The sequence below is a fragment of the Toxorhynchites rutilus genome, chromosome 1 (genome assembly GCF_029784135.1).
Source record: "Toxorhynchites rutilus septentrionalis strain SRP chromosome 1, ASM2978413v1, whole genome shotgun sequence".
NCBI lineage: Eukaryota > Metazoa > Arthropoda > Insecta > Diptera > Culicidae > Toxorhynchites > Toxorhynchites rutilus.
In genome coordinates, this window is record NC_073744.1 from 44,681,230 (window position 1) to 44,697,235 (window position 16,006).

At 39.4% G+C, this 16,006-nt stretch overlaps 1 protein-coding gene across 2 annotated transcripts in view; it reads left to right on the forward strand.

Moving 5' to 3' along the window:
- The window catches only part of LOC129763845 (glutamate dehydrogenase, mitochondrial), a 33,200-nt gene that overhangs the window by 11,553 nt on the left and 5,641 nt on the right, over positions 1 to 16,006 (forward strand). For both annotated transcript variants that reach the window (XM_055762919.1, XM_055762920.1), the window contains exons 3-5: positions 12,837 to 13,429; positions 13,490 to 13,651; positions 13,713 to 13,917. In XM_055762919.1, the coding sequence (XP_055618894.1) occupies positions 12,837 to 13,429; positions 13,490 to 13,651; positions 13,713 to 13,917 (960 nt within the window). The remainder of the gene's footprint in view (positions 1 to 12,836; positions 13,430 to 13,489; positions 13,652 to 13,712; positions 13,918 to 16,006) is intronic.

Consider the following 16,006-nt stretch of genomic DNA (forward strand, 5'->3'; position numbering starts at 1 on the left):
ACCGAGAAAATCACGAAAAACTAATTCAATCAATAATTACAAAAACGAAAATTAAAATTTTTCGTATTTTTTTAAAGGAAAAAACTCATAAGCTTCAATTTGATGTGTCAATCATCTAAATCGGTTCAGTGGTTCAAAAGTTATGAATTTTTGTAGTGGGAAAAATGGGAAAAATACGACTACAATCAATAATAACAAAAATAAAATCCATTTTCTTTGCAAGTTTAATATTTTTTAAAAGTTCATTGGCTTCAATTCGATATGTCAATCATCTAAATCGGTTCAGTGGTTCAAAAGTTATGAATTTTTTGAAAAAATCATTTTTGGGAAAACAGAGGAAAAACAATGATTTTTTGGACCACCCTTAAATGGAAATGGTCCTAATGAACAGCTCAGATCAGCTCAGCTCATCTAGAAGAGCTGTTCGTTATGAACAGCTCTTCAGCTCAGTTGTCAGAGTCGACATCTGGTGGCGACTTTCAATTTGGTCTATACATTTCCGATATTTTTACTGAGACTTTTCATTATAATATAAAATTGTCTTCAAGAAGAATTTTTTGAGATTTTTTCACCGCCTACAAACAAAGTGTTTTAGACTAATTTAATACACAGATTTTAATTTTCATTCATAATTTGAATTTTAAAAACGTGCTCATTCTGCCTGAAAGTCAATTATTATTTTTGGCGCCCCCTAAAACAAAGCCCAATTCCGTCAACCCGAATATAACAGTTGAAAAGACAAGGAACAAATGAAACTGAACTGATATCATAACACGGAGAGCGAGAGACGGTCAGTTCATTTGAATATTACAGCTCACACACTCTCTTCAATTCTACAGCTCTTTTCTCTCCTTCATCATCATCAAAGTGAGCTGAAGAGCTGTTTGATTTTTTTTGCGAGCTGTTCTGCGTCAACTCACTTCAAAGAGTCGATTCTTCGGAACAGCTCATGAGCGGATGGCACATCTCTAGTGAAAAATATCATCCAGAAGTATGACAACAAGTTCTCCTTGAATGATATGCCTAGATCCGGTGGAAAACCTGGTTCCAGTCAGCCCATGTTGGATCGTACAGTAGTGACTGGCATCAAACGACATCGATCGGTATCAACGCGTGATTTGACCAAAACGTTCAAATCCAATCCAATGATTCAAGGAATTAAGGCCAGGAACTCCTTGAAGGCATACAAGAAGCGGAGGGTGCCTAAGAAAACCGCAGATCAACAATCTCGATGGCAATAACTCAGTAAATAAAAGGATTGTCGAAAAGTCCTTACCAGGGTATATTCTTGAGTATCTAAACTTCAGAAATATGAAGAAAAAAATTCGAGTTTTTTTTAATTTCTAGACTAGAATACCCCCTTAATGCAGTGTTTAATTTACCAATAGAAAATCCAATTAACATTATTCATTCAAGCATTCATTTGATTCCAAGAACTCTCCTGTAGGTTATTTTACTACAGGAAAATGTTTTGATAGAATGAAAAATTTCCCTTTTTCTAATGAATACTTTTTCAATTTTCTAACAAGTGAAAAATGAATCTAAAAAAAGGATCTAACATGTGAAAAATGAAGAGGGGTCTTCGTAGCCTAATTAGTTGCGTGTCCGCTACTAAGCGAACGATCATGAGCTCATAACTCAGGGCCCCTCAACTGACCATCTATCTTAGTGTGTTATTCTAGCTACTATGTCCACGCAACAATCATCATGTGTCGGTAATCCCAGTCCCTTACCGCCCACATTTTCGGTCTGCTGCATCGGTAATTGGCACTATTAATAACGCAACAAAGGAAGCCTCATATCAACAGTATAGTAAATCCAAATAACCTTATAAATCAGCATTCATTTGATTCCAAGAATTTCATAATTTAGACTTTCTTCAGAATATTCCCTCGGAAACATAGCTCATATTACTTTGATATGATGCTATTTGGGTAGAGTTAGTAAATAATAATGAAAAATCAAACTAGAAGGGGAGCCAACATTTTGAAACATAACAGTTTGAAATTCTGAACGAAAATTATATGAATAGTACGGTTCCCGGAATAAATCACAGCAGATAATGCAACAGAAACGACCGCTCAGAAAAAAGTGTACATAGTAGGTTAGAAATATTACGGCGCGGGAAATACATCATGGGTAGTAGAGTGATACTAAGTTCGATCGGACATTGCTAAAGGATCGTATCCTATGTTTCAAACTAACCGGGCAATCAGTGGAACACAAGTTTGCGCGCGAGAATCCGCTGCTTCCGGCGGTGGGTCGGTGGTGGGTTCGGATCGCGTCATCTTAGCGGCTTAGGCCGCCTTGATTCCAGAATAAACTCCAGAATAAATTTCGAAAAACGAAAACGAAATTTTAATTTATAATAGAAATTAGGCTGTAAGGCATTTATGCCTATCATGTTTTTTCCACGCCACAATATTTCTAGCCTACTACACTTTTACTGAGCGGTCGTTTCTGTTGCAGTTGTTTTCTGCTGCGATTTATTCTGTTCACGGAATAGTCCCTACAACTACCAGCAAGTATTCCATACATTGGAAGAAAAGCACTGTTCCTTTCGTAAATTTTTTTCTGATTTTTTTTACTTTTTTCAGTGTAATTTAAAAAAAATGTATTTTTTATGAAAATTTAAACAATTTCCTACATTTCATTCTTTGTCCAAAATTTTGGAATGATTTAAAAAAATTACGAAAAAAACTGAAGTAGTCTATTTTTTTGGAGATTTCAAATATGCAAAGTTGCTCAAATGACCAAATGATACCCACAGTGTTTCACTGCAATCTGATATGGTGCTGCCAACTCCTGAGGCAAGTTGGCATGAAATTCATCCATTGAAAATGTGTACGTTATATCGAAGTTCCATGTAAAAATAGTGTTACAGAAAATCTAAAAAACAGTATAAATAAAAAATAAATGAATTAATATTGTTATACCAAATTAAACAACAATATGATAATTATCATAGCGACCAAACAAAACATCAACACTGCGGCAAATGTACCAAAAATTGTCACCTTCACCGGTCACAAACCGACACTGGGTTTTTTCGGTAATGTTTTTTTCAAATTCTCACTTTCAAATGACTTCCATGTCATGTGACCGCTATGTCCTTGGTCATTCAGATATTATTAAACCATCTCATCGAACGAACGAGAATATAAATGAAAAACTTTTGTATACCAGTAATTTGTTCGAATGTTTACAGCTCGTGAAGCGAATACAAGAAAACAGAAGGAAAGAATGCATCGCACCCGCCCTGTGCATGATTATCGTCGTCCAAGTCCAGCCACCACCATCATGCTGATCATATGAGCAGTTGTAGCGAATTAGTCCAGAAAAAAATCTCTTATCTATTCAAAGCGACCGTGAACACGTGCTTGCTGTATTCAAGTCATGTGTTTATGTTTGGTTCGCGTCTGCAATGAACCGACACTTGTAATCGCAAATTTCGGACACTTTTCAATTTTTAAATCTAGCTACTTCGAGAAATAACCCCACCGATTTGGAATCATCGCAAGTTCTTTAACAGATAACCGATCAATGATGGCTTAATTCGTATTCGAAAACGTACAAGCTGCAGCAGAGAACAAACGAACGAATAGTGGGAATCTGAACTACACAAATGACGCAATCGATCACACCCCCATGAGCGACAGAGTGATTAGATCATTCTTGGTTGCAAAATATGAGAAAGTGTTAGAATCGATTACGTAAGTAAAAAAGCTATGATTGAATTCGTGACTGTCAACAGCGCATGCATTTCCCGCTTTTAGTGGGCTAAAGGTATAAGGACAAGTAGTCTTTTTAGAAAATATTTACCAATCAATACGTTGATCATTGCATAATCGCCAAGTAACGCGTCTTAATCTGATAGGTTCATTATGAACATATGACGCCAAATATTCGCAACGTAGATTATTTCTAGCTCGCTACGGAACTGAAAACGTGTGTAACGTAAACATCCAAACTGATAATTCTTCGCAGGGGGCCTACGTTATCTGAAGTTTTGATTAGAAAATGTCTAACTACTACACATTAGAAATGGTCTTAATCATTCACAGTGTGAAATTCTGAAGTTTTTTTTTCTCCATCCATTGTATTTAACAAATTTAATCCAAAACACGCTTGTATAATTATTCGATGACCTAGACAGAGCGCTTTACATTAAACTACTGAGAATAGACAAAATAATTAAACTAGCAAAATTTTGACATGAAAAATTTGGCAAGTGCATTTGGCATTTGCGTTTTGAAATTTGTTTGAATACACTCATTTGCTAAATAAATTCAAGAGATTATGGGCCATATTCCAGAAAACGTTTATTCGTATCGTCTCGTGTCAGCTTCAGTCACTGTCGAGACGAACAAAATATCCTATTCCAGTACACGAGTTTCATTGAAATGTTTTATTTAGTAGACTGGAAAGACTTCTGTCACTTTTTCTCGGTATGATCAGTGATGCCAGATGTGAAGACATGTTTTTATTTCGAGAAAAATAACAAACATTTTTAAAATTGATCAATCGATACTCTTTTCTCAGTGCCAAAATACTAAAATCATAACAAAAAGAAATTAGATTCATATATCTTTTGGTTTCAATGATATTTTTTCTACCAGCATATGGTTTTATCACTCAGACGTATTGTTATTATGGATTTATAAAAACCAATGTTTGTTCACCTAATCAACGATTTATCAAGAAAAGTTTCAAATATATGTTTGTTCACCTTGTTCGCGACCGATATCGCGAAAAAGGATCGCAACGAAAAAGCAACTTTCCTTTCCCATCCTTATCCTTTTTCCCATCCAAACCACTCCTTCCTACCACAATCACAATCACAACAAACACAATAACCCAATGCGCAGTAAAATATGAGCCGAACGCATACAACGATGCAGCATACGAATCGATCCCTATTAATGCAATATTTGCCATTCCAATTTCAACCTTCAAATGTGAAAGATCGCGACAATAAATCCCGTGTGTAGTAGTTATCCAAAGTATGTTTTTCCATTCTCCACAAGCCACATTCAAATTTTATGGTGCCAAAAGTATCCAATTTCCTGAGCTATCATCCAAGCCTCTTCCAGCCGAAGGAACCGCCATCTTCCTCAATGGTGTGATCCTAATCAACGATTTATCAAATCTATACGCTTGTTTTTCCATTTACAGTTATACAATAAGGTAATCTATTTTTTTCACATTCATAGCAATAAACTTCGAGACATTTAGGTACGACGAATGAAACGCATCATTGTAAAATGTGAATCAGTAGAAAAAAAAACATTGGCCATTTAATCATGTTGATAATATTAAAAGCATGAACCTCAAAAAAACTATTATTTAGCAGACTGTTCAAGAGAGCTTCCAATGCATTCGAAGATTAATACGTTGAGCTGGTTTCATTGCACCGACAGTGGATTTTTTTTGTAGAGGGTGTCAAATGGAAACGACAGCAACAAAATTAGAAAATGATTTCTGTAAAAGTCCCCTATTGATCCGCAGGGAACAACGTAAGTCAGACGAAAAGTTCATTTTTGGTCCCCTAGCTCGGTCAGGGCCTAACGTATTCAATAAGAACTAGTGTATACGGGACAGGAAGAGGCAGGGTTGTTTGATGAAGTATCGTAAATGAAAGTGCTTGGCGGCCTTACGGAAGTTGACCGGAGCCTCAACCATGGCCGATGAAAAGATGTATGTTGGCGTGTTATTTTACCTTTTCGTGGCTTCGCTCCTTCGCTGTGAGGTGGAGCTGGCGTTAGATTTAAGGAAAACTTGTTCCATTAAATTATATTTTGTGGTTTTTTGTTCATCGCCATCCGAAATTAGTCCATTTTTTAATGCATACGTTAACGCTAAAATCGATGAAAAATGGATTGGAATTTTCGAGCATTCCATTCGATAATTGGAAGAAAATTGTAGAATTTAAACCGTGCTTGCCACACTTAAATGCTCTGACTGAGTGAGTGATTTTCAGGCGTAAACAAAATCTAAACCACCGCAAAATCACAACTGAGTGCAGATACTTATAAATAATACAGATCAGTTTTAATTTCAAGGACATATGGTTTATGTTGACATAACGTATATACATAACGTTTTGTTTTTTGTGTCCCGCGTTAGACCTCTGACCATCTGGTCACTTTAGTCTAGATATATGAATGCTTTACCAACTCTGGAAGTCTAGATGCTAGACCGTCCTTTGTCTAGTCCAGACTTTCCGCATTTTGCCCAGATTTTTTTCATTTCGACTACTAAAGATTTGGTAGCTCCAGTTACGAATGATTTCTTCCAGTGTAACAGGTTAACCAGTCTGCCAGAGATGCCAACTTCATAATACCCCTGTTATAGAAGCTCGCTTCCTTATTGGCAAAAAACTCGGATAGCCAATTTTCACAGGCCTCTTTTGTGGCTAACTTCTGACTACCTAGCTCGTTCGCCATGGACAAAAACAGGTGGTAGTCACTTGGTGCAAGGTCCGGACTATACGGCGGATGCAAAAGAACCTCCCATCCGAGCTCCCGGAGCTTCTGGCGCGTCACCAAAGAAGTGTGTGGCCTGGCGTTGTCCTGATGAAAGACAATGCGGCCTCTGTTTATCAAAGATGGCCTCTTCTTCAGGAGTGCTACCTTCAAGCGGTCCAGTTTTTTTTTATCCAAAATATATATTTTTATTAAGGCTCATATGGCGTCAGCCTAACAGGGCCGGGAGTTCAATATTTCGACAATGTTTGCTTACAACTATGTTAGTAATATGTAACCGATTACTCGCGGTTGGCTCGAGGTTAGTATTACAAGTGTTCTCATAATTGGTATGTTGCAGTCTTCGATGCTCTGTACGTGTGCCCGACACGGGATACCTGCTATTGGGATGCAGCTGACCATTAATCAGCAACGCCCCCCTAGTCTGTACCCCATATCTAGCGTGGTGCGTCTTTCTCGACTTGAGGAATCCAGGATAGAATGGTCACTAGCCGGCGCAATCATCAGCTCGTGTAGAGTTGTCATAAGCGGTACAACCTTTGGCTCTTGTTGAATGATCAGTGGACTCCACAACCTTTGGCCCGTGTATCTGTAAAGAGTGTGTGTATGTATTGCCGCGACTAAGTAAAAGTTTATCGTTTGGATAGGAGGGATATGAAACGGGGACACAACGAAGGAAACATCATTAAACGTTGACATCGGCGTTTCTGAGGAACAGGTATAGATGACGCAGAAGATCAGGATCACGGCTACCTAAGATATCCCGGACGGGGATATCCGATTGTCTGCCTTTTGCTCTCAGTGCTCTAGAGAGCTGAGAGCGAGCAGCATGGAACCGGACACACGACCAGACAATATGCTCGATGTCGTGGTAGCCATCGCCACAATCACAAAGATTGTTTGCTGCGAGCCCAATGCGATAGAGATGCGCGTTTAGGTTGTAGTGATTGGACATAAGCAGAGATATCACGCGAATGAAATCACGACCTACATTCAATCCCTTGAACCATGCTCTCGTCGAGACCTTAGGGATAATCGTGTGTAACCAACGACCGAACTCATCTTCACTCCACATGCGCTGCCAACTTACGAGCGTATACTGACGAGGAATGTGGAAAAATTCATTATAAGCAATTTGCCTTTCAAAAAGTGCGCCTTCTAAGGCGCCCACCTTAGCTAGCGAGTCCGCTTTCTCATTCCCCGGAATCGAGCAATGAGAGGGAACCCATGCTAAGGTAATCTTGAATAATTTTTCGACCAAAACACTCAATAGTTGTCTTATTCTTGTTAGGAAATAAGATGAGCATTTATCAACTTTCATTGAGCGGATTGCCCTATTGAGCTGAGACTGTCTGAAAAAATAAAATAGTGGTCGATGGGCAATGTTTCAATGATCCCTAATGCGTAATATATCGCACCCAGTTCAACGACATACACTGAACAAGGATCTTTGAGTTTGAAAGAGGCACTGGAATTTTCATTCAAGATGCCGAAGCCAGTGGACCCGTTTATGAATGAACCGTCAGTAAAGAACATTTTATCAGATCTAACTTTCTCATATTCTGCTGAAAATATCGGCGGAATAGAATCGGAGCGTAGGTGATCTGGGATTCCATGGATTTTTTGTCGCATGGACAGATCAAAAATGACAGAGGAATTGCAGGAGTATGGGAAGCAAACTTGGTTGGAGATGCCTGGTGAAGGGTGCACGTCGTGGGTAAGGTACTCATGGTATAAAGACATAAAACTTGACTGAGGAGTCAGTTGGAGTAGATTTTCGAAGTTATCAATCACCAATGGATTCATGATCTTGCAACGGATGAGAAATCTGTAGGATAATTCTGTGAATCGAAGAGTAAGCGGGGGTACTCCTGCCAAAACTTCGAGACTCATCGTATGTGTCGAATGCAAACACCCCATGGCTATACGCAAGCAACGATATTGTATTCTCTCCAGCTTGAGAATATGAATCCTGGCAGCTGATCGGAAGCAAAAACTGCCATATTCTAACACTGATAATATCGTTGTTTAGCGGTCCAGTTGTTGGCAGTACAGGTCCGAATTGAGCGTTTGGCCATAGGGAAGCAGCCCATAATAGATTATTCCTTGACAATCCCACCAAACACACAGCAGAACCTTCCTGGCCGTTAATGAGGGCTTGGCCACCGTCTGAGCCGCTTCAGCGGGCTTCGACCACGACCGTTTGCGCTTCACGTTGTCGTAAGTGACCCACTTTTCATCGCCAGTCACCATCCGCTTCAGAAACGGGTCGATTTTGTTGCGATTCAGCAGCGATTCTCATGCGTTGATACGGTCAAAGATGTTTTTTTGCGTCAACGTGTGTGGCACCCATACATCGAGCTTATTTGTGAATCCAAGCTTCTTCAAATGGTTAATAACGGTTTGATGACCCAGCTCTAGGCCGATGCTACGGCTGCTACTATGCCGGTCTTTCTCGGCTAATTCAGCGATTTTGTCGCAATTTTCGACGACAGGCCTTCCGGAGCGTGGCGCATCTTCGACGACCTCTACACCAGAACGAAAACGTTGAAACCATCGTTGTGCGGTGAAAATGGAAACTGTATCGGGTCCATAAACTGCACAAATTTTATTGGCAGCTTGAGATGCAGTTTTGTCTTTGTCATAGTAGTACTGTAAAATATGTCAGATTTTCTCTATATTTTGCTCCATATTTGCGACACTATAACTCACGAACGACTTAACCAAACAAATCACTGTCAAGGACTATATTATAGCGCGTATAAATACCTTTCCAACAAGCTATAGTATGACTCGATACATTGAATACAACTAGAACTACGCGCTTACAACGACACCTCGCGGAAATACCGCAGGACTTTTTTGACAGCCTAATAGCTTGAGAACCCCTGGTGTAGGGTATGAGGGAAAGAGAAAATGGCCATTGCCAGTCTACGAGAAAAGCTACAAAAACAGGGAATTGACGCCGATATGAGTGTCTTTGCCCAGTACTAGTGGTACTGGGGACGTAAAACAGCAGTATCACGGTGATCCTCCTTCGAGATAGTGCGGTTGGTCGCAGGCCTTGCAAGTCGCACCACAAAAACACCAAGCAATGAATGATACACAAGACATTGTGAATCAGGCCATGTAGTAAAAACGTTAAGCAAAATAAATAAATAGTTATTTCCGTGTGTCGCTCTCATTACCTATATCTCGTTTCTAATTGAGTAATTTCCCAAAACTGTCCTCATTTTTTCTTCTTGTGAACTTGGAACGTGTGAGATGCTCATCAGTAACGACTTCACAGTAATCTGATAAATGCCCTAAGTTGCTCTGTTGATTCTCCCTAAGACTTTCAATTAGCGGCTCCAGCAATCCTGGAAAATGTGGCTTCTGCAAAGTTATCGCTAGGGAAACGTATTTTTCCTTATACGTGCGAAGAATTTGCCTCCAATCCCAATTCATAGGTCCGAAAAAAGCCACGTTTAGGGGCGGTGTATTAAGTGTTGAATTTTAAGAAACGCTACTAATTGTGTGTGTATTGGTGCATGTACATTGTCACTTAGTTGTAAATGTTCAATTTTATGCTTGACCCATTCTCACCCCCACTCAGCACGAATGAGAGATTATTTCGAAAATGTTGGAATTCCAATGGAAAAAACTTTTTTTATATTCAAAATAAGCAATAACTCATCTGGCAAGACTTAAAAGAATCATTCTATCCAATATTTAACATAGTAGTTCTGTATAGTGCTGAGCATGAGATTTTTCTGGGGTGTAGTAGAAGTAGTGAAAATATGTATCCTATCAAACGGCTCACAGCTTTCAAAAATATTCGCAATATTTGTCAAAATATTACTAATAATAATTTCTCCGTTTTTGATCCAATCCCACCCCCATCGACGGTACCTCAAAATCCAGATGTCTGATTAATATATGATATTTGACAAAGTTGTTGAAGATAAATAAACTATTTAGGAACAATAACATTTTACCTAAACTTATTAAAGAATCTTACTCAAAAATTGAATTTAATGTTAAAAACTTTTATATCTCAAACCTTAATATCTGCATATGATAATTTTTCTGCGGTTGTTATTGCTCAAATTTGAAAAATACGGTAGACAGCCCATCGTATTCGTGCACCCGTGGCCGAGTGGTTAGCGACTCACATTATCATGCCGGGTGTTCGGGTTTGATTCCCGTTCTGGCTGGGGGATTTTTCGCCAAAGAAATTTCCTTCGACTTGCACTATGGTCACGCGTATTCTAAAGCTTGCCCCTCGGAATACATTCATGGCGTTTTATTAAGCTTTAGGAATCTCAACTAAGTATGAATAAAGGGTGTGTCACATCAAATTGCGTCACGGAAAAAACGCTGTAGAAATTCGCCCAGTAGACCGATCCTTTTGAAAATTTTAGACAGTAAAATAAAAACTATTAAACAACTTTTGGCATTTTGGGTTCTTCCGAAGGGCCTGCTTCATAATCGCCCAATATTTCTCTATTGGGCGAAGCTCCGGCGCGTTGGGCGGGTTCATTTCCTTTGGCACGAAGGTGACCCCGTTGGCTTCGTACCACTCCAACACGTCCTTTGAATAGTGGCACGAAGCGAGATCCGGCCAGAAGATGGTCGGGCCTTCGTGCTGCTTCAATAGTGGTAGTAAGCGCTTCTGTAGGCACTCCTTAAGGTAAACCTGCCCGTTTACCGTGCCGGTCATCACGAAGGGGGCGCTCCGCTTTCCGCAAGAGCAGATCGCTTGCCACACCATGTACTTTTTGGCAAACTTGAATAGTTTCTGCTTGCGAATCTCCTCCGGAACGCTGAATTTGTCTTCTGCGGAGAAGAACAACAGGCCCGGCAGCTGACGAAAGTCCGCTTTGACGTAGGTTTCGTCGTCCATTACCAGGCAATGCGGCTTCGTCAGAATTTCGGTGTACAGCTTCCGGGCTCGCGTCTTCCCCACCATGTTTTGACTCTCGTCGCGGTTAGGAGCCTTCTGAACCTTGTATGTACCCAGGCCCTCCCGCTGCTTGGTCCGCTGGACGAATGAACTTGACAAATTCAGTCTATTGGCGACATCCCGGACCGAACTTCTCGGATCACGTCTAAACTGCTTAACTACGCGCTTGTGATCTTTTTCACTGACGGAGCATCCATTTTTGCCGTTCTTCACCTTCCGGTCGATGGTTAGGTTCTCGAAGTATCGTTTTAGTACTCTGCTGACCGTGGATTGGACGATTCCCAGCATCTTACCGATGTCCCGATGTGACAACTCCGGATTCTCGAAATGAGTGCACAGGATTAATTCACGACGCTCTTTTTCGTTCGACGACATTTTTCCAAATTTACGAAAAATTGACAGTGAAGCATGGCCAACGTGATCTATACACTCTTATCTGATTTTAAAGCGAAAGCTGAAGATATAATTCCTAAAAATTAAATTTCTACAGCGTTTTTTCCGTGATGCAATTTGATGTGACACACCCTTTAAATGGCGCTAGTTAATGCATACGTTGAGACGGCAGAAGCTCCATAGGGAACGTTAACGCCATTCAATATAGCCCATCGTATTCACAATAATCTTCTTTTCTCAAGCTCAACGTCCCAATTTTTTTTCGATCAATCGATCATATGATCGCATATGTCAATGGTCTTTATAGATGTGTGAGACGCGAGCCACTGGTGCGCGAGGGAGTACTTTGTAATTTTCTGTACTCTAGAGCTAAAAACGCAATTGTTTGCATGATTTGAAACTACTTTTTGTGAAATAACAACGAGCGGAAAATCCAACGACACATCTCAATGAAAAATCAATATGAATGAGCCGAAATACCACCGAGAGTACCTGCTTTCGAATGTTGCCAAAAGCGTGACAATCAAAGCGGGTCGATTGATTCTGCAGACACTCGAAAACGTGACACGATGTCTGTGCACTAGTTTTGGATGATGTCAATGAGTGAAATCAAAAACAAAAGGGAAAGTACATTCGGAAGGGGGTGTGTTTCTCAAAATAAACTCATCTGGCACGAGGAAGCTGTACTAACCAGCTCGTTCCGCGTCATAATCACAAGCTTTTAATCGTCGAAATCGAGCCTCTACCATGTTGAAATGGATCGAACATGATAATGAAAAAAAACGAATTCCAAATGAAAATGGAACACGGAATGCCTATTATAATATCGATAGAATTACACACACTGATAGTTGAGACCCGGCATGATATTTAGATATGCTGCAAGCGCAAAAAATTATCTGTTGTTGATTCTTCACAATTATTCTTTAGCCAAAACATAAAAATATATGCAGCATTTTATACTTATGCGCTTCCACTCGATTCATAGTTCATCATCTTTTTCTGCTCTGCAGGTATCCGTTTTTCACTCGACGTATCACGAGATGAGGTGAAAGCCTTGTCCGCTCTGATGACCTTCAAGTGTGCCTGCGTTGATGTTCCATTCGGTGGTGCCAAGGCTGGCGTGAAAATTGATCCAAAACAGTATTCAGAGCATGAGTTGGAAAAGATTACCCGCCGATTCGCGCTAGAATTGTCCAAAAAGGGATTCATCGGACCTGGTATTGATGTGCCAGCTCCAGATATGGGAACCGGTGAGCGTGAGATGTCCTGGATTGCGGACACTTATGCCAAGACGATCGGTCATCTGGATATTAATGCTCATGCTTGCGTCACCGGTAAACCCATCAACCAGGGTGGCATCCATGGACGTGTCTCGGCCACCGGACGGGGTGTCTTCCACGGATTGGACAATTTCATCAAGGAGGCTAACTTCATGGCTATGATTGGCACTACCCCCGGCTGGGGCGGCAAAACATTTATCGTTCAGGGCTTCGGTAATGTCGGTCTGCATTCGTGCCGTTATCTCTGCCGTGCTGGTGCTACCTGTATTGGCGTGGTCGAACACGATGGTGCCATCTACAATCCACAGGGAATTGACCCCAAGGTTTGTCTCGTTAGAGTATGATTCGTTGCATGTAACATATGTCATCTTTGATACACACAGGCTTTGGAAGATTATAAGAATGAACATCAAACCATTGTTGGTTTCCCTGGTGCTCAGCCGTATGAGGGTGAAAATCTGATGTTCGAACCATGCGATATTCTTATTCCTGCTGCCGTTGAGAAGGTTATTACAAGTGAAAATGCTGGTAAAATCAATGCTAAGGTATGTGTTACGGTGTTCGTTCGAAGATTGACAGTCAATACAACTACCATATGTTTGACAGATCATTGCTGAAGCCGCCAATGGACCGACCACCCCTGCTGCAGACAAGATTCTTATCGAACGCAATATTCTTGTTATTCCTGATCTGTACATCAACGCTGGTGGTGTCACCGTATCTTTCTTCGAATGGCTTAAGAATTTGAACCATGTTTCGTACGGACGTTTGACTTTCAAGTACGAGCGTGAATCTAACTACCACCTGCTTGGTAAGTATAAACTTGTTCCATGGTTTAAAAAACGGGATCAACCCGCTCTCATATCATGGTATCGCTTCTACCTTTTATTATTATCATCACATCGCGCTTTACCTTGGCTCACTTTCGGTTCGACCATTAATAGGGGTAATGGATTGGGGATATAACTAGTACTTTATAATTTTCTCGTAACGTTCAACGACGTATTAGCATATTAACGTAGCACTCAAGACAGTTGTTCCAATCATTTTTTGTTGCTGAGACTACAAAGTTTCAGAAATTTAGTAGTGGAAAATTGTCAATATTTTGAACGTTTGGTTTTCTCGGGTCTCGTTCTTGCTCCAATTCAGTCTCATCTTAGCGATGACGGCGACACCTAGCAAAGCCGTGGAAGTCGTTGGCAATTCCGATCTCCATTTTCGAAGCGTCACTTGTGCTCTTCGCTAATAGATACTAGTAAGATCATGTTGATCATGTTGTTATCCCTCAAATTAAGGCTGAACATATATTCTGCACACCCTGTTTGAGATGATATTTTGAGGAGGGGATATTGATTTTTGTTTTCGAAATTCAATTCCACGAAACGTATAAGATCGATCTCCGAGTTCACCATTTCGCTTGGTGTTGCATCAGTGGTTGTTCAGCAATTCCAACAATTATCCCGCTGATTTAGGCTTATTTCATCGATTGTTGACACTATCATTAGAGTGGTTCTAATTTTTGTTTATTTTCTATGCTACTACATGTCAATATGATCCTCGTGGGTTTAACCGATTTAATTTGTTCCGCCGTATAATTGTGCCCGTTTGGAGATTGTTGAACCTCAAAGGGCAGAAATACAGCACTCCTTCACTTACATCGGCGACATATCGAGCTTCCGCTTACTGTTTAAAACCGCTTGTTTGCTGCTAATCTACATACATGCAAGCCGTTTCTTTTTATCCAAAATATATACACAGCCATTCCATGCCAAACCGATATAGCGGTTCTCAGATTTTCGTGAAAAGTGGCTTTATTACAAAACATTAGACCCGTATTTTTTTTTATTTTTTCGTTAGGGTGACCATTTCCATTGTAGGGTGGTTCGAAAAATCAATTATTTAAATTTTTTCCCAAAAACGCCTTTTTTAAAAATTCATTACCACTGAACCCCTGAACCGTTTTAGATGATCGAATTATCAAATTGAAGCCAAGCTAGCCTTTTATTAAATACTTTAAAAAATAATAAAATTAAGTATATTGAACCAGCAAAAAAAATGGATTTTGTTTTCGTAATTATTGATTACCGTCGTTTTATGTTGTTTTCATGGCTTTGGACTAGAGGGCGCTATATTTTTTTATATTTTTTTTTTGAAAGCTGATGATTTTTTACGTAACATATCTTGATATCAGAGATTTTTTTTTTCGTTTTTTAAGATATGATTTTCCAAAGTTAACGATGGTTCGAAAAAATGATTTTTCCATTACAAAAATTCATAACTTCTGAACTACTGGACCGATTCAGATGATCGACATATGAAACTGGAGTTTATGAGTTAGTTTTTTTTTTGAAAAAATATTGCTGTTGGGAAAAATTTTGATTTTTGTTTTTGTAATTATTGATTGAGTAAGTTTTTCATAGCTTTTTCGGTTAAAGATAGAGGGCGCTATATTTTTTCATATTTTTTTGGAAAGCTAAGGATTTTTTACATAACATATCTCGATATCAGCTACTTTTTGCGTTTTTGAGATATGATTTTTCAAATTTAACATGTTTTAAGTCTTCGTTCAATATTCCTACGTGATGATACTAGACCTATGCGAATAGAATACAGTCTTCCCACACGTGTGGTATTTTTTTCAAAGAAGGTTAGCTTATTGGCTTCAATTTAATATGTCGATCATCTAAATCGGTTCAGTAGTTCGAATGTTATGAATTTTTGCAAAAAATCAATTTTTGGATAAAAGGGAAAAAATGATTTTTTGACCACCAGGTTACTTTGAAGAATCATATCTCAAAAATGAAAAAAAATAGCATCTCTGATATCGAGATATGTTATATCAAAAATACTCAGCTTTCAAGGAAAAATATAAAAATATATAGTGCCTTCTAGTCCAAAGC